The following is a 23,903-nucleotide window of genomic DNA, read 5'->3' on the forward strand; positions in this document are numbered from 1 at the left end:
CCCATGACGAGTTTTATTTATAAGAATAATTCAGTGTGGAAATAATGTGAAACGGTGTGGCTGGTGGAACAGAAAAAACTCCGAAACGCACTCGAAATGATGTGGGGATTCGTTACATAAGCCGAAAGTCTCGGTGATGCAACGAGCGAAATTTGCGTCAGAGCTGCGAGGCCGCAGTGTGCCACGCACAGTCGATCGCCCATTGCACGCGGAGGAGAACTCATTCAGAGCTGTCTGGACGTAGGGATTTTTGGAATCACGTGTTTCTCCCAGAGCCCTGCTAATGGGGAGGGATAGGAGAGTAATTGTAGGTGTTAACCGCTGCAGCCTGTAGGGCTGTAGACGAGTAATGCACACAGCAAGCCGACACAGGTCGCCAGATGGGCTCTCGAGGCTTTGTTTTGACTCCTCAGGTTGTGATTTTTATTTTTAGTGCACTCAGAGAGCATACTCGGGGTGTTTATTTCACCCTCCCCTCAACTCTCAGCTTAACATCCTAATACACGGTTGCCTCAGAACGAAAATGGCTCTTCTGCAGTGACAGAGGCTGCATTAACACTCATTTTGAGCCTCTATTTCTGGCTCTCAGTACCCAGGACACACGTGCAGCGTGACTTTCAGTGGAGGGGACGGGGCACAGTCTGTGCGTGTCTAATGTCCCTCTCAGGAATGCTTGAAATGACCTAAACGGTGACAGATGGGATCAGTCATTTCTGTAGCATTTCAGTGCGGGCTTTGTGGGTCCGTTCTCACCGGGGAGAGAAGCTCCACCTCGACCCTCTCAGACCGTTCACTCAGCAGTGCTCGAGAGATCTGTTAATGTCTGACTGGAATTTTATCTGTGAGGTAGAAAGGCTGTTTGATAAGGTTAATCTGATACTCGGCTGACACTCCTCAAGCGCTAGTGTATTCTCATGATGCAACGAAGGCATCTTATTTTAGAGAGAAAAGACCACGCAGTTCAGTGTTGGACGTGTCTGGTGCTTTGTGCTAACCAGCTTTTCTGTCATTCCCAGGCAAGGCATGGCAGTCGAGGTCCAGCGAAGGCTCCGAAAAGAACAGCTTCACCTGGTACAAAAACGCCTCTGAAAGCGACAAGAAGCCCACGTCCCAGACCATCACCCTAAAGACGGAGGCCAAGGACTCGATGGACAGCTGGAGCTCCGTGGTGGACATGTGGTCCTCCTCCCCCAGCAGGGAGCAGAGAGACTCGCCCTCGATGTGGGCCGCCAGGACGGAGGACGACGCCGCCTCCGACCCGGGCAGGGACCCGGAGGACAAGCCGAAAAGCGGCGAGGCGGGCCAGGGGGACAGCGAGGCCCCCGCCGAGCCGGCAGAGCCCGAGGACCACTCCCAGTCGCTCCTCAGGGCCTCCAACTGCCGGACGTACCACCGGCCGGGTAAGAGCAGGCAACCGCCGAGCGGGGACGCGGCCAGCGGCAATGCTCCCGGCGCCAGCGGCGGCCAGGCCTCGTTGAAGACCAACAGCGTGGCCGACAGCAAGCCGAGTGGCAGGGGCCGGACGCGCGACTACACGGTGCTGCACCCGTCCTGCCTGTCCGTCTGCAACGTCACCATCCAGGACTCCATGGAGAGGAGCATGGACGAGTTCATCACCACCAGCTCCGCCGACCCGGGGGAGGCCGGCCGGCTCAGGAAGAAGACAGAGGCTGCACCCGCCAAGCCCGCCAGGTGTCAGATTACCTCCGTTCGCTCGTGAGAGTGTGGCTTCATTGACAACAACAAAACAGGTGGTGCCGTATGTGGCAGTGTGGCATAGTGGTGCAGGGCATGTAACCGAAAGGTTCCCCGCTGGGGCACTGCTGCTGTACCCTTGGGCAAGGTACTTAACCCAGATTTGTAGATATCTGTAGATATCCAGCTGTATAAATGGATAACACGAAAAAGCTGCAGTCTGTGAGTTGTTCTGGATAAGAGCATCTGCTAAATGACAGTGTAACGTAGTATGTGACATTGATTATGTGACACAGTTGCTCCACCCATTAGGGGGTTCATGAAGCCTCACTTTCCCATCTCTGCTTTTTACCTAACAGCCTAAACATTTTATGTTTCAACGTTTGCATCTAAAGTCTTCAAAAAAAGAACAAAGTCTCTCATGTTCCCTGGCCCAGTTTGTGAGCTTGAAATTTGGCAGGTTTTGCTTAAACAGCAGGGTACGCAAGTCCTTGTAGCAGACACATGTACCCACTTAAGTACGATGATCACAGAGTAGCACAAAGCCTGATGCAAGGAGTCTGCAACTGGTAAAATATCTATTAGGAGTCCATTTACATTGCAGTTATACAGTCTGTCATATGAATAAAGCCACAAAACAGCGTGTGTGAATCATCTCCGTATTGAATCCAGGTTCAGGCCCACGCAGAGCAAGTCTAAGAAGGAGACAAAGCTGGAGTTCTTCGGCTTCGAGGAGAACGAGGGCCAGGAGGTGGAGGGGGACCCCACGGCTTCCGGCAGCACCAACTACAAGATCAAGTACTTCGGCTTCGACGACCTGAGCGAGAGTGACAGCGAGGAGGAGGAGGAGAGCCCGACGGCCGAGAGCAGGCGGGCCAAGAAGAAGGCAGCGGCCGCAGCTGCAGCGGCGGCGGCAGCAGCTGCGGCCGCAGCGACGCCCACCAGCGTGGACAGCCCGCAGCCCAGCGACTCCCAGGACAGCCAAGCCAGCACAAACACAGGTCAGAAAGAAAGGCACATCACATTACATTACATTACGTTACATTGCTGTACATTCATTTAACAGACACTCTTATCCAGAGCGATTTGCAGCACTAAAGAACAGAAGTGTGTCCATTCAACACCACTACTGACCAATTGAGTTTCAGCATGTCCTCCTTCTGGTAGATGTCAGCCATCACGTCTCAGTCTGGTTAGGATCAAGGTACACAGGGTCAGTTTAGTCCTCCCAGAGACTTTATTAGCTGTCATGTCACAACATGTCATGACATGTTAGGTTTACCCGTGACATGCGGGAAAGTTCCGGCCCGTCCCCTATGTTTCAGTGGGAAGTGACAGGATTAGTGGCTAACTTTGCCACTGACCCAGTTCCTGTTGCTGTGTCCTGCTGAACACCATACTACTTGGAGCAGCAAAATTCAAGTTGTCAGTGAGAGTTTGATGTCTACATTACTCCAGTTATTTTCGATCATAAGTATCTCACTATATGTTTTAATGTGGGATGTGTATGTCCATGACCAGTGTTCCTGTACAGCAAGAAATGAGAACCAAATTTCCTTTCTTGGAGAACAGAACCATTTCATTTAAGATCAATAATATTTCAAGTCTCCAGCATGCACAAAGTCAGCCAGCGTGCTGAGGTGGCACTGTGGATACCTAGGTATTGATACAGCAAGCTGTAGATGGCAGTAAAAGGCTGCCTCTACCACAGTGGCAACATTATATGTGCTTGCACTAGCCTTGAGCTAGTGGCTAATTCATTTGTAAGGTATGAAAGTAGTATTCGCAATTAGCAAAAACAGGAAAGCTTGTGCAGACAAGAACTCTTCTGTATCTGTACTGTGAGAAATACTGCTGGATGAAAATGAGTTTGGGGCAGGCAATAGAAGTCTTTTCCATTGAATTCACATACATTTTAAAGAGCCTTCAATGGGTTATTTATTTGCAGTTAAATCTTTGGTCCTTGGGAAGCTGTGTGTTTACATTTTTTTTAAATGGCTGAATTTAAAAGCAGTGATCTTCTGAAGATAATGCTATGAATGCATCCATTAAAGTGTAGCCTGTTTTGATTAAGCCTGTCATTGAGATGAATTGTGGGAGGCACTGTCTTGGGCCAGTTTTTATTGACAGCAAGCCCTCTGGTGGTGGCTTGAGCCAAATTAATTCAGAAATAGTCCTTCATGAAGAAAAAAAGAAGTGTTCATTTTGTCCTTCATGTCCGTTCCTCTCATGATTGGGAGAATAAAGCCTCAGATACTCTGAGTAAAGCCTCAGATACTCTGAGTATGGGATAGTTAGCTCATGTGCTTCATGCTGAAAGCTGTCTCATTTTTGAAGCTGTAAGTATTCTATAAGTACGAGTGTTCTAACTGTCCTATGGATAATGAACACTCTTGAATGGGTGCGGTCTACCACAGAAAATCTATAGCTGACACAGCTATGTAGACAGCACTGATGCTTGCTGTTACCACAGGGACCACCAAGACGTTGGCCTCTAGCGGACGGAAGCAACACAGCAGCCAATTATCAGGTCGTAACATAGAGCATCTGTGATACAGCCACCGCTGAAGACATTTCCGGCCTGACTGACCAGCGCTGCTCTTTCCCTCCTCTGCTTGTCACCCTGCAGACATTCTGGAATTCTCTGACTCCGACTCCGCTCCCACGGTGTCTGAAGTGCCGAAGAGGCTGCAGGGAAAACAGTCGGAAAAATCCAGGGAGACCGGGAGGAAGATCTTCAGCGGCCCAAAAAAGGTAGGGATATATCACTTGCATGCAGACAAGAACACGACTGGTAGAACCCACAGCAATGTCTTACATTATCTTTTATTAGCAGCAGTGGAAGAATCATCAGATGTCTTTCTTTTTATCAGGTCAGGTTGGTGTGGGGGTTATTGTTCCAACTACAGTTACACAGGCTACAGCAAGGGAAGCCAGCTTTCATATGAGGTTTTTCTGGTTCCGATTTGACTCGCAGAAATGTAAATGACACTTGGAAAGAACATGTCAGTTTTAAAACACGGCTGTTGCTTGAAATGGATATGTATGCGGAAAGTTTTGCAGCTGGAGATGGCTAAGGTTTATCTTTGGGATGGTGCTGCAGACGAGAGAGCATTAAGTATTCCTGTGAAGGACTTTTTGTCCTTAGAATTCTGATTTTTAGAGTCAGTTTTAAAATGCAATGCAGAGATCAGTGATTTGCAAAGTGATGTCAGCCAAACTCCGATTAAGAGAGGCACTTGTAGAGGGCCCCTTATCTGAAAGCAGTATAACCTACACAAATAAAGATACCTACTTGAAATGTAATTTGAATGTAATGTGAATTTCTTTGACAAACGGTTATTGAAAATGACTGCCTGGGCTTCAAAAAGTATCATGTTTTCAAATACAAGGCCAACAGAAGCACCGAAGTTGCATTCCTTACTTATTGTGTGAACTCTCCGTAGACCTGAATGTTTGTATGGGCCGGAGTTCTCACGGGGCCATAGATACAATCCTGTTACTGTTCTGCCTACTGGCTGAAACTGAGTAAGGCTTGGCTTGATTAAGACTTCAGTGGAAGATATCCTGGGAGAACGAACGTGCTGCTTGAGCGGTGTTGGTGAGCCGATACGGCCCCTTTGGGCCAAACAGGAGAGTTATATCTCAGGGCATTAATGGGGACTTGTAGGAGATGTCTTTAAAATGAGATGGTAAAGCGAGGTTAAACGCGCTTACTGCATGGGATAGGGGGTTCACCAGTGTCCGGGCCAAATTCCCAATTGGCCTTTCTCAAACTGACCTTATCTTCCATTGAACAAAGTTTGTGAGAAATGAATCTGCTGTGGTGTGGCTTGATTAATGCACAATGACTGTGTAACATTATGTGGTTATTCATTAAATCATTCCATATGACCACATAATTGTATAGTGTCATTGTATATCATTGCCTGATTGTTTCGTCCAGTGTAATAAGCTGCTGAAGCAAATTCATTTGCGTCATCTGTCAGCAAGAAATATGTGAATCCTCAGTTGTACACGTGCCATTATTAGAAATATGCAGTCATTCATGACAGGATTATGGCTGCCCCGGTTTGGACGAGAATAAAGAAAACCAAGCGATGTGATGTCTTTACAAAATAAACACTGGAGAATGTGCAGCGATGTCCTTCGCTGCCAGCGTCCGGGTGAAGCAAGGGCACGGCCGTTTGGCCCAGACAAAGCCGGCTCCCCAGAGCCGCTCCTCCACCTGGGTTTTTCCAGTGAACCGGGCCTCTAGTTCATTAATCACATTAGCGCACCGCAAGCCACAGTGACCTGCTCCTGCTTATCGTCCTGTTCACGTGGGTTAAAGATCTCCGGCCCCACGCTGGAAATCCGGCGCGCAGAGATTTTAGGTCAGGCAATAAATTATTACTGGCGCACACAGGCTTTGAAATAACCAGACCGGAACGCAATTTTATGATGAGTTTTAACCAATGGTAGCTTGTTTAGGCGATGTACTGGCACGGGAGCACTGTCCTTATCCAATCGGCAGCTAGTTTCATCTTTCTGTGAGGCGGTGCCAGGAAGTATTTGCGGGGACTGTATCAGTTGATTACTGCACAATAGGCTAGCATGCATTCAAATAGATGGAGCATGGAAGCTAAACTTGTGAAGGTTGGTGCAGACACAAGCACAGTAGAACGGGAGATGAAAAATAAATGGCGATAGGCTTGGTTAGATGAAAACGGTAATGACGGACAAACATTCAGCTTATGTTGTCACAAATTTAATGAGCTCGGGAGCTGCTTTGCACTGCGTGTTCGAAAAAATACAGTATGGGACAAGCGGCAAAAGGTATCGTCTCGGCATGATTCAGATCCCTCATACAAAGCAGCTGTTCAGGCTCTTCCTTATACATCAACGTTGCTGGGAGCTGTGGCCGCTGTAGCTGCTGCCGTTTGCATCATCCATACAAGTCTGCATTTGTAGCGGAGCATGACCTGTCTTTCAGGATAGCACCAGCGCTTTTTGACCTGTCCAAAACATCACATGACAGAGTTGTACTCTCCGAACTTAGCGTGTCAAATACACAGGCCAGCTACCTCTCCACTCACGACATTGCCTGCCACGTTAGGCAATGTTTAGCACGCAAGCTGTCAAAACAGATGTTTTCGCAGAACGTTGACGAGTCCATAAACCGCAACATGGACAGAATTTTCAATGTATTGGTCGGATCCTATGATGACGACCCCGGGATCCGTCAGCGTCGCTGTATCCAGCCTCCCAAGCCCCCAGCAGCCAGGGGATTTTCACTCTCCCTCTGCAGCGATGGCGTTTAGTCAGCCAGCGTTGTTGTTCGTTTGGAAAACCCATTCGAGGTGGGAAGCGATAATCCACACTCATTGTTCAAACACTTTTGCATGCGTTTCGGACTGCCAGTGAAATTTTTTTTGGGAAATTATAGTTCTTGATTATTTTTTCAGGTCCGCAGTTGGACATTGAAGCCCGGCTCCTGTTTGGGTGTCGCTGGTCCATGTGGGCGATAGATGGGCTGGCATTGAGGGTGGAAACAGAATGTAAGACAAGGGTGGTTTTGGACAGATTAAAGATGCTGCTGAAAGCATTAGATTGCAAGAGCATTTTAACCTGCCATCGGAGAGCAATTCTCTTTGTGGGCTTTATTGCAGGTGTTTACGGTGCCTGGCATTGACTCGTTTCATTGGCAAAAAGTAATTTAATTAGAGCACATGGTTAATTACAGTGTTCTGCCTGGTTGTCTCTCCACGGAGATGCGAAGTTGTCCTCATCCCCCCTAATCCGCATACCTTTTGGTCTTGCTTCACAACAGAAACATTCATTACCACTAGGTACAAGCATTATGAATTCAGAAAGCTGTAAAGGCAGACCAGAGCGTAGCTTTTAATGCCTTTTCTGTATCCTTGGAAATAGGATTTTGCTGGTCAGAGAAAATTGAGTATTAATTGCTAAACAAAAATATCCAGTCTGAGACAGGCAAGTGGCCAGTGTGTGTTCTGTAATTTAGTGCAAACTGATGATGCCTGTAAAATGTTTAACTGTAATTATCTCCACCTAATTGCACAGCCCATGGGCAACGCTCACAAAAGTCCCTTTTTTTTGGTTGCTCCCTAAAAGCGCTTTCAACACAATCTGGCTCTTAAGTGCTGTGAGCCTATGAGAGATGGCTGAGAAACACCCTCACGCTCCGTTTGTGATTTACCGCTATCGGTCTCGGTGTAGTTCAGACTGCCCGGAAGATGGCTCCAGCCTGCGCGTGCGATGGTTCCAGCGTCCCGGCGCAGGGTTGCTGTGTTTGAACACCAGCGCGTGCGCGGACATGCGCGCAGCATCGCGCCCTTGCCGTTCGGAAGGGGCGTAACCATGGCGCTCGGTGGCAGGCCGCCCAAGGAGGGCGAGGCCCACGGGGCAGGGGGCCGGGCATCTTTTGAGGGCGACCTGAGCCGAACCAGACTTGGCAGGACGAGAGTGCTGTAGCGGCGCCGCCCCCCCCCCCCCCCCCCCCCCCTTACCCGGCAAGGGGGGGGTGGTGGGGGACGCAGAGTGTCCTGGCCCAGCAGGAGAGCGCTCATGTGGGGGGCTGCGGGGGAGGGTTAGCGCCCGGCTAAGATGAGGCTAATGTGGACCAGAGCCCAGCTGAAGAGTTGAGGTATTTCTGGCCACCGTTACCCACAGAGCTGCGTGTGAGCCAGCAAACTTTTTTTTTTTTTTTTTAATTATTATTAATCGTAACCCGGCAACAGCCCTGGTGAATCGGGGGGGTAGAAGCTGCTGACCGGAGGACCAGAGCCAAAGGTTTTCTGTTTGTGTGTTGGCTGTTGTCTGCTTACTCTGGGTGACTTAGCTTTTGTCTTTATTATGCATTCATTTAAAAAGCCTCCCTGGTGGTTTCTGCAGTGGGATGCTACTCAAGCGCATTCTCCATGCTGCTGTTTACGCCCCTGCCTCTGCGCCCTGGTGTAAAAGTTGTAAAGTTTCTGTCGGTCTGTCAAGGGCCTCATCAGAGTGAATGGAGCCGGATGGTAATTGCTCATAAATAGCCATGGCTTTTCTCCCCGACTCACATCCGTCTTGTTTTGGGACTTCTCTTGTTTCTTGAAATGAAGGGAGCTTACTGTGTGGTAGTGGAGAGAAACGGATAATTGCGTAGCACCTTTCTGATACGTGCAGCAGGTGATCCCAGCCAACAGCTGATTCTGCAGTATAGTTTCATATCAATGTTGATTTCAGTCTGTCATCAGTTTACACAGTATTGGAGTGGCAGTGTAGCATAGTGGTTAAGGAGCAGGATTCGTAACCGAAAGGTTGCTAGTTCGATCCCCGCTGGGACACTGCTGCTGTACCCTTGGGCAAGGTACTTAACCCACAGTTGCCTCAGTAAATATCCAGCTGTATAAATGGATAACATTGTAAAGAACTGTAACCTGTGTAAGTCGCTTTGGATAAAAGCGCCTGCTAAATGAATAAATGTAAATGTATTTTTAAAACACTTCTGTTTTTAGCTGCTCTTGATTGGTTTGTGTTTGACCTTGTCGCCTCCATTTTGAACCAGCATTTACAAGTGGTCTCGTCAGGGAGGAGTGGTGAAATTGAAAATTTAAGGTGGTACAGATGGTCAATGTCCACGTATATTGGAACGCTTATCCTGCCTCCAGTGTCACTGGTAGGAACACGAAAGGTTGTTTGACCATTTTAATTTCGTATAGCAAGTCAAGAGCTTTGGTGATTTGCAGACTTAATTTATGAACAGGAAAGTAGGAAGATGCCATCTACCAGGGCTTCGAACCCAAATTTTTTCAAAATGTTCCATTCCGAGCGGAAACAGTATTTTTCATTATTGCGTTCCTCCCCTAACATAATGTTCCTGAACCAGTTTGAACCAAATAAAAATGGGTTAAAGATGTTGTTTTTACATAAATGTATGCAGTGTATTCTTATGATAATTTAAGTGAGCAATTGATGGCATACTCATGGATTGTTCTGTTATACAGATGCAATCATAAAATGCTCTGTGTTGACACTACTGTTAATATTATTGATGTTATGATTATGGAAGTAGTTAAATCTACACTATGATATTGCCATCTGTTGTCCAGTCCAACATTGTTTTCATGGGCAGTGACACGTAATGAGAATTGACAGTTCACTCAGCTGACTGATAAGTCCTCTGCTACAAACTACGCTAAAAGTTCCTTTGTAGCAATACTTGCAAGTGTTCATGATTATAAAATGTTAATGATAATATGTTTGTAATGTATGTATGATTATTGTATGTATTCAGACGTTGATTTGAGATCGATATTTAATGTTCAGTTAACTTAGCCTGACTAGCAAATAGATTAGCCTAAGCTAGCCGTAACAAGGCTGTTTATGGTTGCTAAGCAACCAGTTTGCCTCTGAGATGCCTGCTTAGTTAACATCAATAGGTTGGTACTGTAACTTAACAGTGATTAGAGCACTTTTAAGATTTCGACTTTGTATATTGAATGTAATCTGTTAACTACCATAACTGCATTTAACATGTTAGCAATTTCTGTTATTTGTATCTTTTCAGTTTACAATAAACTGTAGCATCGCTACATCCTGACTCTATTTTTGGAAATGGAGTTTGGCTGCTGTGAAGTTTAAGATAGAAAACAGTTTGGGAAAAAATAACAGCATGTTAGACCCTTTTGTGACTACTGGTTGCAGGTAACATAGCTAGTTATCTGTAAATTGTCCAAGCTAGTTACACAGAGTTAGCTGATTTCAGCCATCGAATAACCTACTACTGTGTAGGCTAGCTGACTAGCTGGCTAATGTAGCTAAGCTATATTTGTTATGGTTCCTTAGACTACAGATGACCATTATTAAGCTAGCTATCTTATGATTAACTGTGGTGTGACACTTGGAAAAGTACGCTACAGACATGGAGGGAAAAATCACGCATTTGTGCATTTCCTATTTGGAGAGACCGAGAGCGTGCATTGAATGAAGTGCGCTCAAAAATACAGAAGTGTTTAGCTGATACATTTGACAATAGTTTTATAGGCCTGTATTACAAGCAATGAAAAATAACGTTATTAACCGGTAATAGAGATTTCAAAATAACGCTTCTGTTATAGAAACAATAAATATAATAGCGTTTTTGTTTCTGTTTCTGTTCTTCATAAAATAATGTTCGTTTTCAGTTTTCGTTCCTCAAACCGTTTCAAAGCCCTGTCATCTACCGTAGATTATATAGACCCTTATCTAATTTCTCAGTGAATGGCATGTTGTTCTTGCCACAGACGTAAAAGCTGCCGCATAATGATTTTTGTTGGACCTGCTGTGCATGTTAATTTGAGCTGCAGACGTCAACGGCAACAAAAGAAGTCACGAATCGAGAAAGGACAGCTATGTTTCTCTGTAGGTGAGGGTATGTTTTCAAGCCCTGCGGAGCCCATTTAACAATTGATTTATCCTTCTTAGCTATGTTGGTCTGAGCAGTTTGTCTTCCTGTGTGACTGCCTGCCTTATAGGCTTTGGAGTACTGCAGGTTAGCCTGAGAGGTGCCGAACATGCGCTGCGTTCAGCGGAAGGTGGTGGATGGTTAGATGTTATCCACGTTAAGCTCATTAAAAAAGATTGATTTTTTTTTCAAAAACGGAAAATCAGATCGCACCAATTGATTTCCGGCTGTCTCTTGTCCTTTTTCTCCCACAAGTCTCCGACGAAAGCTGTTTATAACGCCAGACACTGGAACCGGCCAGAACCTGAGGAACTGCCTCCACCGCCTCTGTCACGTTCACAGACGGCCCCGGTAAGTGCCCACAGACAGCCGCTAAAAATGCCCTTTAGACTGCCTGAGTTAGCGCTCCCTTACAGACTGCACATAAATATGCCCCTCTCATACACTGCCCCTGTAAATGCCCTCCTCACAGCTAAGAGTGCTCTTATAAGTACCCCTGTCACAGATGGCCCCAGTAAGTAGCCCTGTTACAGACTGCTTCTAGTAAGTGCCCCCTCACAGGCTGCCCCTGTAAATGCCCCTCTCACAGATTTCCCCTGTAAATGCCTCAAATGCCCCTCTCTCAGATTTCCCCTGTAAATGCCTCAAATGCAGGTAGCTGCAGTAAGTACACCTGTCACAGACTACCCATCTAAGTACCCTTTGTCCTGTACTACCACAGTAAATGCCTCCAGCGCCTCTCACCTGCTTGCCACAACCCCCCCGACCGTCCTGTCAGGCTGGCCCCATTAGCGTCCCTGTAACACCTTGTGCCGATCGCAGGCGTTCCCAGTGAGCATCCCGCCCAGCCAGCGGGACTTTAAACGCCAAGCATACAGGCCCACAGCTGACTAACACTGCACCACAAGCTGTCCTCCCCCAGCTTGCTCTCTAAAAGGCCCTTATATTTACAGAGCATTTCTGCTGAATCGCAGCCAACGTGGCAGAATCAATCTGAGCAAAATGAGACAGAGTGCATCTGGTGCCGCCAATGAAATATTACATTATACACCCCCTTCTTGTCCACACACACACACACACACACACGCTCACAGTCACACAAATTCACAGTCTCACTCACCTCATCACATAGCGAATGTTTCAATGCTTTGAGTAAGCAGCTTGTGATCAGATGCTCTCTGTTAATTTACATGGTTTTATGACAAAGGGATACTTGGCAGTGAGTGATTTCTGCTACACAGATAGTACATTTCTCCATCTTGTGCTGCGGGTACAGTGTATGCATGAGGTATGGGGGCTGATGGCTTGGTGGCACTGGGCTTGGATCGGGTTTTGGGACCCCGCTGTCCTGTAGCTTTATCTGGCCCTCACGCGCGGTCTCTGGCTGTGCTGGAAACAGTCCCTCGGTGAATCAGCTCGGGACCCTGGTGAGAGCAGGTGGTTGTCTTTGCAGGCCAGTTTGTCGGGGGGCAGCAAAGAGACAAACTCCCACAAGGACGACGGGGTGTTCAAAGCTCCGCCCCCGCCTCCCAAAGTCATCAAGTCCGTGACCATCCCCACCGAGCCCTACCAGGACATCGTCACCGCACTGAAATGCAGGAAAGAGCACAAGGAGGTGAGCGCCCGCGGGTTTGGATCGCGTGCCTGTGATCGATTGCATAGCAGCAGCTGTGTAGCGTAGTGGTAACGAGCAGGGCTCATAACCGAAACGTTGCTGGTTCGATTCCCTACTGGGGCACTGCTGCTGTACCCTTGAGCAAGGTACTTAACCCAGAATTGCCTCAGTAAATACCCACCTGTATAAATGGATAAAATTGTAAGTCGCTCTTCTCCATAACAATAATGGAATGTAATGTTAATATAGCACTGAATATATGTAGAGGGGGAGTGCTTGAGCTGTCTGCACCCTTCTTAGGTGTTAGTCTTTACACCTTTTTAGATGTATTTTTGGATATAAGTGATGAAGGGTTCATCAATGCACTTTTCTGCTTTTCTTTGCTCTCTCAGCTCTCAGTTCTTCACTAGTCTTTGTCCTGATAAGAAGCGAGGGCTAGCCTAGCGTTCTAAGTGTCCTTTCCTGTTGAATAGCCAAAATGGCATAGGTTTTGCCCTGAAAAAGCAGAGCTGTCAGTCTCCCTTTTAGCCAATCACGGTGAAGCCTCGGATTGAGAGAATCAGCGCTGGAATGAGGCCAGTATGCCAGGATTGCCAAGCTCGCCCCCTTCACAGAAGGGAGCATGCGGTGTCCAAAATTGAATTGTGACCGCTTTTAATTCTTGGTTCAGATGGTTGAGAGTGACCCGGCTCTCTTCCCCTAGCTCACTAATCAGCGCCGCCCGCTCTAACTGCAGTGTGGGCGATGCAAATATAAAAGGCATCCCGCATCATTAAATTCCACCTGCAGTTTAATCTGCGCTTTTATATGTGCTCTTGGCTGGTGACCAAGAGGAATAGTTTTCATGCTAAGAATAGCAGAGCCGAAGCCATTAGGAATTCTGCCGCATCCTTTGGATGCAGTGTTTCGGAGGGGCCTGCGGTATCTGCTGCTGTATGCTGTAAATACTTAAACAGCCCGTGATGCGGGGAGACCGCGCTGCCTAATGCTCTAATGTAGTTCTGGCGGGGGATCGTCAACAAAGCAATATCGAGCCTTTATGTATCGGTAGTTTCAGTTACAGCTGGGGTGTAAATGTCCTCAGTCATTTCACTGTTTAGTGTTTGCCATGTTTTAGTGAGCCACAATGTGTTTTTATACTCAAAACTGACTTTTGGAGGACATATCTATCCCAGCATTGCTGGTAAAGAGAAGGTAGAGTAGCACTGACTATTTGCTTCTGTTCCCCCGACAGCTGTATACTGTCGTCCAGCACGTGAAGCACTTCAACGACGTGGTGGAGTTCGGGGAGAACCAGGAGTTCACAGACGACTTTGAGTATTTAGCAACAGGTCTCAAGAGTGGTCAGCCCCTCAACACGCGCTGCCTTAGGTAAAGTTCACACAGTACCTCAACACGCGCTGCCTTAGGTAAAGTTCACACAGTACCTCAACACATGCTGTCTTGGGTATTGTTCATACTAGGACCTCAACGCATGCTGTCTTCGGAAGCATTCATAGTAGTACCTCAACACATGCTGCCTTAGGTAACATTCACATCAGCTGCCAAACATGCTACCTCAGACTTAACACCATGCTGCCTGTATGTTTCCCGGGCCCCTTTGCATATGCAGGGGTAATGTTCACACCATTCCCTCTCCCAGCTGGCCAGCCTTGGGTAAGGACTTTCTCCCAGCGGTGCCTTGATTTTCTCTGTTTTACCTCTGCAGTATTATAAGCCTGGCCACGAGGTGTGCCATGCCCAGCTTCCGCATGCACCTGAGGGCCAGAGGCAAGGTCGCCCACGTCTTCAAAACCCTGAACGATGCTCCGCAGCACCCGGTACGGCCCCACTTCCCTCCTCTTTTAGACTTGTGTGTTGCAGTAAGCAGCATATCTTCAAGGGAATCTTGGTTGTCTTCTCAGCTAAGTGATCAAAACCACTATTTGAAGCATGGAAGCATTTAATCCTTGAAATCGTATTGGAAACCTGCTGAAGTGTAGACACGTAGACAGTCTGTTTGACTGGTTGATAAAGGCTTGCGCATCCAACTGAATGTTTTATGCTGGCATATTTCTTTTTTGAGTTTCTTGCTGTAAGCCTGTCTCATTCACCGCACCGCGGTGTTCGGTGTTGGTGGTTCGGTAACCTTGCTCTCCGCGCACCCCGCGTTTCTCACCCGCCTGTCCGTCAGAACCTGGCCCTGTGCACGGCCTCCCTGATGTACATCCTCAGCCGGGACCGGCTCAACATGGACCTGGACCGGGCCAGCCTGGACCTGATGATCCGGCTGCTGGAGCTGGAGCAGGACCACACGGCCGGCGACCAGCTGACCGCCAAGGAGATGGCCAAAGTGAAGGAGAAGATCCGCAAGCTGTGCGAGACGGTGCACAACAAGCACCTGGACCTGGAGAACATCACGGTGAGCCCTCCCACGGCCGCCCTCTCACAGGCCCGGAGAATGAAGCTTCAATGCCCGGGCTCGCGGCCCTTGCTTTTGCCGGAGTAATCCCATGACATGGTATCAGTCTAAGAACGAACAGGGCTTGAGTCACGCTTTTTGCCTCGTGCGCATACATTTTTGTTTATCCTAGATTTAAACTGCCCCCTCTAGTGACCATCTTTTAAAGTGCAAAGTTCAATGTTTTTTTTCCTCATTCACCGTTTCCTAACCCTGGTGCTTGTGGCACACTGTGTACGGGATGCTGTGCCAGTGGAACTCTCAGTTAACATGTCAAAATGACCTCATGAAGTGGATACTGATCAGGATTTTTGCATACCTTAAGTGTAGCTATTATACAGGATGACGTTTGTTCTAATGGAAGGACTTTTAAAGTTATTCTAATATGTGATTCCTAATAATCTGAGCCTTTTTGAAAATTGCAAGGCAGAAGGATATTTAACTTTACAATAGAACCTAGAACAATTCATTTAACAAATAATTAAGCTTAATTGAGAAGGCTTGATTTATTCAGGGCTATTGATGTGAACAGAATGTTGAATAAGCAGCTTAACTTCGTCATAGTAGGAACGCCTCCAGCGCATTTTTTGCCGCAAAGAATTTATAGCAGATAAAATTCAGTAACGTCATGTAAAGATCATTATTCAGTCAACGGCTTTATCAGATCAGATGAATTGAGGCATGTAATCAGCATGTATGGTGATGTGGAAACAGTACAGTAGGGCTGCCAAAATCTTATGCTTATGAATGGACACGAATAGAATACATTGTAAGAATCGCAGCGCACCAACAAAAAAATGAAATGGAAGCGCTATGAAAATAATCTGCCGGAACCAGCGCTGTAAGCAACTAAATTGCAAGCCAGAACAGGTTATGTCATGTTTACCTTTATTAATAGGCGTTTTGGTTGGTTCGGAGTGACTCCTCTCTGGTAAAATCATAGGACAGGAAATCTGTCGGCGGGGAGAGTCTTTGCATTGGTCATGCTTGGTTCCTCTGATCTGGATTTTGTTCAACTCATGCAGGTTTTTTCAGGATCAGAACAGATTTTCTGGTGACTGGGCTGAGTAATTGCCTGCATAACAGACAAGCACTGAATTGAAATTGTCATTCAGTTGGACCTTTTTTAACCATAGACACTTTCGGTATCTTATGTATAGCGTATCATTCGTTTCATACAGATGAGCACCCGTCCTTTTTAAACACATTGGTGTGCTCTTATTTGAAAAGGACCACAGCAGTGAAAAATGCTTTAATTGATATTTGCATAAATATCAATTAAAGCAAGCCTTTCAAATGGGTTTTGTGCACATGTGGAAAGTGCAGAAGTTTGTATGTGTGGCTTAGATGTATACAGATAGTATAGGAAAGGAAGCACTTGACAGTAAAAGTAAAAGTTGGAAAGATTTAGAATGTAGAATGAAAGTTGTGGTAATTTTTAGTAACAGTGGCTGGTGAAATTGGCCACAAAATTTTACCGCCCCTGTTGGTGTGCTTCCAAATGAGTTCAGTGGATTGCCAGTCCATTTTCCTGTTTCACTGCTGCAAATCCACAAGGTTGCAGCTGTTGGGCCACATTTAATGCAATCAAGTGTTAAAGCACATTAAAATCGTGAAGCAGTTCCCATCTTTTCACAAAAAAAGCCTTCATCGATCATAGTAGAAATTTCAGCTGACCAAATGACAGGACCGGTTTAAAGGGCCCTCACTTTGTTTATCTTTGCCTGCAAGATTTCATCACCTTAAAAGATTTTCAGAACTTCAGGAGAGAGTGGAGAATTTAGTTTTTAAGTCTGTGCTGTGCTGGGCTCTTATTCTCAGTGATGTCAGATTTAGCAGCACCGTGATCTGTTCAGATGTGTTAAAATAAAAAAAGTAGTCCCTTTTTTCTATTATTTTCCAAATCTTAAAGCAATCATACGCATCTCTCAAAGCCCTTTTCTCTGAATGTTTTATTTACCAATTTCACTTGAGGTTGACTGCAATCAAGGCAGAGAGGTTTTCAAGTGGAAGCCTGATGTTCCTTTTGAAATGTTTCGCAGCTCGTGGTAGCGGGAATCGCAGGAAGCAGTCAGCACACGTAGTCGGTTGTGTCCGTTTCTTCTTTTTCTTGGAAGCAGCGGCCATCCGGGTTTTCGCCACCGCCGCCGCCGTGACGGATGTGTTTTGTGCTCTCGCTTCTTGCAGACGGGGCATTTAGCCATGGAGACCTTGTTGTCGCTGACCTCCAAGAGAGCCGGGGACTGGTTCAAAGAGGAGCTGCGGCTGCTGGGTGGCCTGGACCACATTGTAGATAAAGGTAGACTACAGGCCCTGTGAAATCCCTGCTATACTAACAGTGGAGGGCAGCAGGAGTGTCCAGTCCTGCTCCCATTGTGTTAGTCTTTGCATTACATTACTGTCATTTAGCAGACGCTCCTATCCAGAGTGACTTGCATAGCCTGCAGACTTTTTACATGTCATCCATTTATACAGCTGGATATGTACTGAGGCAATTGCGGGGAATAGAACTAGCAACCTTTTGGTTACGAGCCCTGTTCCTTACCACTATGCTAAACTGTTGCGCCTTTTGAAGAGTTTTTGTTTCTGTGAGCACTAAACCTTCTGTAGATCATTCAGACACAGCTCTGAGAACATTGGCTGTTTAAAGATGGCCGAAGAACCTCACAGGTGGAGGCCCTCAAGAAGCTTAAATTAGATACCCCCTGCTCCACATGCAAAAAGAATAGATCAGTTAGGTAAAAGATAATGAAGAGTCCTTGCTGTGTTTCTGTTGCATCTTAGCTCTGGTATATTGAGCTTATGTGCTAGCTTGTGTTAGGCTTTTTAATGCCACTTTACTCCAGGTGAGGAAAATGCCAGCTACTGGGAAATTTGAAAGGCCATAGGAGTTGATTAAAGGAGACTTATGGAAATTAGTCTGCAGGGTAGTAGAGAAGGGGAGGGAGTCTGTAGGGTAGTGGGTGGAAAAAAGTGCTCAAGAGGGAAAAATAAGTGTAAAAAAAAGAATTGGGCTGCCTCTAAATTAAAACGAAAGGACATTTATTGACTAAATACGGTGCAAAGTTGAAATTGCTCTTGAAGTACTCAGACAAAAATAATAGACATTACAGAACATAGTGGGATTGCTCCTCCTTTCTTCTTTTGTGAAGTGAAATCTCCGATCTGGGACTCTTTACGCGAACAAAACAGTGAAGTGCTGTCAGAATGCTGTAGCGTTTGATGACTGAGAGAGGCCTGCTGTTCCTTCCGCAGTGAAAGAGTGTGTGGAAAACCTGAGCCAAGAGGACGACAAGGAGAAACTGGTAGCGTCACTATGGGGGGCAGAGAGGTGTCTACGAGTGCTTGAAAGTGTAAGTATTTTTTATGTTCAGTTTTCTGCATTTGAATGAGAGAAACAACGCCAACAGGCTTAGCGCGTGCAGCCCAAGAGCAATTGCCACGGCTATAGGAGGAGCGGCACGCGAATGGTTAAGAATTTGCTCAGAGGCAGAATATCCGCATTGATCGAAAAGCTGACCTGATTAATAGTTGTGCTTTTTACCCCGTCTTCCAGCCCTGATCTTTGCGCTGCAGTGGAGGTAGAGTGCAAGGAGCACAGGTCTGCGTGAGAGTTATAATTAGGCCCGATCAGTGCTTTCTAATCTTGGCATTAAGCCCCCCTACATATTGACCAGCTCTGTCAGGAAATCCAATATGTATCTCCTAGAGGGTGTTTCTGGAACCGCGTGCACTCTTCAGTCTTCAGTAAGTGCGGTCTTAATGAATTGAATTTTCATTCCCTTAACCTTTTCTTCTGTGACCTGGACAGGTAACCGTTCATAACCCGGAGAACCAGAGCTACCTGATCGCTTACAAGGACTCCCAGCTCATCGTCTCCTCAGCAAAGTAAGTGCCCTGCGGCGGGCCCGCGGGTCAGGAAGCGCTCTCCTTAGGTGCACTCCCTTTAGCCACTCCCCCTGGGGGCGGGGTTTAAATTGTGAGGTGTAATATATCCAGCTGTGGTGCTGTGGGCTCGTGTTTGCGGAGGGCGTCGGGCCATGCCTCTTGCGTCGAGGGCTCTGCGCAGAGCAGCAGACCCACGCAGCCACCGCGGCCGCGCGGCACCCGCAGCGGCAGGGGAGCCCGGGCGCAAGCGCTGAGCGCGGCCTGCAGCTAAACTGTCTGTAGCTACGGGAGAACTTCACTGTCGTGCGCACGACCTGAACCCGATCCCGCGCAGCGGTAGTTCTGAGATCGTGTTCAACAAAACGCCCCTTCGCTGCAGGGATTCGTGTGTGGGATGCTCGGGCCGTGGAGGTTGTCACGTTTAGCAGCAGGTAGAATTTACCACGTGCTGATTGATGTATTTTTGCTCGCATTTAATGCTGTGACATATGTTGATGTAATTGTCAGCTTGGCTGCCCTTTTCTTTTGAGCGGAGTTATAAACATTGAGTACATCATGTTGCTAATGGCAATGTACGGTGACATACAGTCAACATATTTAGCGGGTCTCCTGGGTTTATATACCCATTTTTTCAAACCTTTGTTTACTATGGTCTTTATTGTACTATAGCAGCTGTGTGTTGTACTTTGTATTTGTACATCAAATAGTGTTGTTACCCTTTTATGTGAGATTTTACGGCATTTTTAAGTTGACGTAAAAGATGTGCCCCTCAGCGATGTTCTGCTTGCTGGCAGCCCCTCCTCAGTGCCTTTCTAAAAGAAACCCATGCAAGGCTGTGATCTTACTCCGCTCCCGACCGGCCCTGTGAATGCGCTCCTTTCTCCCGGGCTAAGATCAGTCACCTTCGAAAGCCCCATTACAGCAGCGCGTCTGTTACAACTCTTCCGCTTTTAATCCAATTAGCGAGACCCAGGACGGCGGCGGCCGGGGGGTTCTGTCCGGGGTGCAACCCCGCTGAACCGCGCCTGCACTGCCCGGTGCGCGGGCTCGGGGGGTGAGGGCGCGTCAACAAAGAGGCCTCTCACGCCCGCCTCACTGGCCGTATTCAGCCCCCACGTAATTCAATTTGGGGGCGTGGGGAGGGGATCGCGCGCCCAGAGACCAGGCCTACCCTAATGACCTCCCCTCCCCCCCTCCCACCCCCACGATAATAAGTGGATGCTGCCTCCGTGGTCTGTTTAATAATTGATGACCTCTCATTATTTTAATCTCGTTATTATCGTAGTTAACATGAAGCTGCGTTCTGGCGGGCCAGGCCGCCGGCGTGCGCCGGTAGCCTTAACCAGCGCAGACTTAGCCTCTGTTCTCCGAGAGCACATGCTCTGGTTTCGGGCCAGCATTGAAGTATTGTTCCACGAGCAGCAGATGCAGAAGAGAGCCAGGGTTGATACCTTTCATCCCAATTTGTCTCTCTTTTTTTTTTTCCATCGTGCTGCGCAGTGGAGTGGACTCGTTTTTCTCTCTGAAGGCCTGCAATGGGGCGCGCTCTTTCTCGGCTCTGCTGCAGTAGTAATGGGCAGTAATGGCAGTGCTCAGGTCCTGCTGGTGGGGAGTGAGGGCACTGCACTGGATGTTCTGGGCTGTCTGAGCACAGCTCTGGTTCCCGCACTGTCGTCTCAGAGGTGCTTGTCCTCAGAGTAGTTTCTGCCCGTTATTAGGCTTCCTTGCAATCTTAGCATGGTCATGAATATCCTCGTGGCTTTCTGTAAGGCCTCGTACCACCCGCGACATCGCAGGCGGGTTCTCGGTGACAGCTGGCTCTTAAGACCGGAACGACACCGACCACACCATGCTTTACAAATTCACCACACTAGAGAGGAACACTCAATATTTAAGACACGGCTCGGATGCGCTCTCGCCCTGACGGCCCCCCCTCTGTCCCCCTCCAGGGCCCTGCGGCGCTGCGAGGAGATGATCCAGCGCTACAGCCGGGAGGTGAACAGCAGCCGCTCCTCGTCCGGCACCGCGCTGCCGCACTGCAGCTTCAGCAACGTGGGCAAAGCCGTGGAGGACTGCATGCGGGCCATCATCGGAGTGCTGCTCAACCTCACCCACGACAACGGTGAGAGGCGCTGTACTCACCCCCCTTCACCCCCGCCCCCCTCCGGCATAGGTGCTGAAGTGCTTTCCCAGCTGCGGTCGTCCAGATGGCGCCTGAATGTGCGCGCCTGTTGTAAATAATTAAGAACCTTTCTCAGGCGACTCAAACCTTTAACTTCTTCTCAGCTCATATGACTTGTGCATTTGTAGTTTGGTACTTGCCTATTTATGTAGACTTACGGGGCAGGCCAGGATGAAATTGTGAACCCCTTAAAAAACGGAAACCATTTGGCGCTGCCGCGACTGTGACCGAGCGTCTCTGAACCTCCGCAGAGTGGGGCAGCACGAAGACGGGCGAGCAGGAGGACCTCATCGTCACGGCACTGAACTGCGTGCTGCGAGTGCCGCAGTACCTACCTCAGGAGCAGAGATTCGACATCCGAGTGCTGGTGAGCCCCTCGCCCCCCTCTGCCTCTCCCCTGTCCCGCTCGATGCTAACGCTCGCCCTCGAAGGGAGGAGGAGGAGAGTAACGTGTGTGTACGGGCTGATGACGTGTTCTTCTTAGTGGGTGCCCTTATCCGGAGTGACTTGCACAGCTCACATTTAATTGTTATCATTTCTACAGCTGGATATTTACTTTGTGTGTGTCTGTGTGTGCGTGCGCACTCAGGGCCTGGGCCTGCTGATTAACCTGGTGGAGTACAGCGCCAGGAACCGGCACTGCCTGGTGGAGATGCAGATGGACGTCTCCACGCCCTTCGACTCGGTGTGCCTGGGAGAGGGCGAGGAGCTGAAGGCCGGGGGCTCCCTGAGCGCCATCGCGGCCCTGGTGCAGGTGGGCACGATAACGACAGGGAGAGCTTTAATACTGCAGCTGTGAATGTTCTCTACACATTAAACAACACTGAGCTTGACTGTCATTGGCCAGCGTTTAAAGGTTCACACAGGACAATACCAAACAGGTTATACTTGACCTCAGATTTGTGTGTGTGGCCTTTTGAGATTCTCCTAAGACTCTGAGATTGTGTTCTCAGTCTTAAGAGAGGTTGCAGTGAACACACTGCATTACATTGTCATTTAGCAGACGCACTTATCCGAAATGACTTACATATGTTACAATTTTTACATGTTATCCATTTACGCAGCTGGATATTTACCGAGGCAGTTGTGGATTGAGTACCTTGCCCAAGGGTACAGGAGCACTCCCCCAGCGGGGAATTGAACAACTGTTTGCACGTTACCACTATGGTACATTGCTGCCCCTTGGCCACTACATGACTTTTGACTGTGTGGAGGTTAAGGGAAGGCGCAGGAGAGGTCGCAGTTTGTGCTGGGTTTGTGTTTGTCTGTGGCTGCACTGAACCAGCCCGCTCCGTTTGCAGCTGTTCCTGCAGCGGGAGCGAGCTGCGGTGCTCGCCGAGGCGCAGACGGACGACTTCATCAACGACGCCCCCAAGGCCCAGCTGGACCAGAGCGGCGAGTGGCAGGAGACGTCCGGGGAGATCCAGTGGGTGGCTTCCGAGAACGACACCGGGAACGACAAGCAGAAGGTGAAGAAGGAGGAGGAGGAAGAGGAGCTGGACCTGAACAAGGGTGAGGAAGGCCCGCACGTGTCCGCGGCCAACGGCCACCCCATGCATACTTCAGCCACTTGTTACTGCGTTTGCCCTTTTGATCGCCTCCTCTTGTCCTTTGAAATTACTGAAGCCTCTCTTCCCTCCCCCCTGTGAGTTTACTGGTTGTTTATGACCTCATATTCTGTAAGTTTCCTGGTTGTTCATCTCCTGCTGTCTGAGTTTAAACATTCAGCTCCTCCTACTCTGATTTTGCTGTCTGTTCTTTTCTCCTTGTTCTTTCCTTTCTTAATCCCCCTTTGCTCTGTGAGTTTGCTGCTAGGTCCCCTCCCGTTTTCCTGTGAGTTTGCTGATTGCTCACCTGTTTCCGCAGCTCTGCAGCATGCTGGGAAGCACATGGAGGACAGCATCGTGGCCTCATACACTGCACTGTTATTGGGCTGTCTGTGCCAGGGGAGTCCTGTAAGTACGCTGCAAAAAATCCAAACTGTAACAAAACAGCAAAAAAAGCATTGTGTTCTATTTTGTAGAGCTTTCGTCATAGCCATTAAGGTGTAGTGTACTGTACAGAACAACTTTATGTGTTTATAAAGTCTAGTTGGTTATTTTGGTAGCATCATTGGGAGCCCCACAATGCAGTGCTCACCTGCTGTCGTCATCCTCTGTCCAGGGGTTATTATATTCGACTCTGTCCATCCGCATCAACAGGGCGCAACAGCAGTGTTTTAACAAAAGTAATATGATTGTCTGCAATCTAGGACTGCACTTGTTTGGTTATGGGAATAAAGCCTTATGCTGTCCAGCATTTACCAGTGTGCTAATTACACCGGTCTAATCCTAACGGCAAAGCCTCTCGCTTTAACTTGGCGCCTTGTGAGTCTACAACAATGGCATTAATCATCCGGATGCCGTTTTAATGCTTTTCCGAGGGACAGTGCATTTTGCACCGAGTCGCAGTCTTAAAGTCTCAAGGCTGACTATTAAAGAAGATAAAAACCTGTGATGTACTTTGGCTTTAATGGCTTTTCTTTATGGCTGTTATTAGCCATCCAATGGTGCCTAGAGCTTACTTTCATTACAAGTAATGGACTTTCCAATGGGGATGTTGGTTTATGATTGATGTCTGGAGTCATTATCTCCTTTTTTTTTTTTTTTTACTG

General features: G+C 47.9%; 1 protein-coding gene across 2 annotated transcripts in view; it reads left to right on the plus strand.

Annotated features, from left to right (window-relative positions):
• The window catches only part of waplb (WAPL cohesin release factor b), a 39,314-nt gene that overhangs the window by 12,512 nt on the left and 2,899 nt on the right, over nt 1–23,903 (plus strand). The window contains exons 3-19 of one of the 2 annotated variants that reach the window (XM_036534146.1): nt 1,017–1,692; nt 2,368–2,696; nt 4,169–4,225; nt 4,325–4,449; nt 11,381–11,476; nt 12,579–12,740; nt 13,975–14,111; nt 14,449–14,560; nt 14,914–15,141; nt 17,368–17,479; nt 18,436–18,533; nt 18,992–19,068; nt 21,018–21,190; nt 21,502–21,617; nt 21,840–22,004; nt 22,552–22,762; nt 23,117–23,205. In XM_036534146.1, the coding sequence (XP_036390039.1) occupies nt 1,017–1,692; nt 2,368–2,696; nt 4,169–4,225; nt 4,325–4,449; nt 11,381–11,476; nt 12,579–12,740; nt 13,975–14,111; nt 14,449–14,560; nt 14,914–15,141; nt 17,368–17,479; nt 18,436–18,533; nt 18,992–19,068; nt 21,018–21,190; nt 21,502–21,617; nt 21,840–22,004; nt 22,552–22,762; nt 23,117–23,205 (2,963 nt within the window). The remainder of the gene's footprint in view (nt 1–1,016; nt 1,693–2,367; nt 2,697–4,168; nt 4,226–4,324; nt 4,450–11,380; nt 11,477–12,578; nt 12,741–13,974; nt 14,112–14,448; nt 14,561–14,913; nt 15,142–17,367; nt 17,480–18,435; nt 18,534–18,991; nt 19,069–21,017; nt 21,191–21,501; nt 21,618–21,839; nt 22,005–22,551; nt 22,763–23,116; nt 23,206–23,903) is intronic. The other variant, XM_036534155.1, reaches the window with a different exon arrangement.

The sequence above is a fragment of the Megalops cyprinoides genome, chromosome 1 (genome assembly GCF_013368585.1).
Source record: "Megalops cyprinoides isolate fMegCyp1 chromosome 1, fMegCyp1.pri, whole genome shotgun sequence".
NCBI lineage: Eukaryota > Metazoa > Chordata > Actinopteri > Elopiformes > Megalopidae > Megalops > Megalops cyprinoides.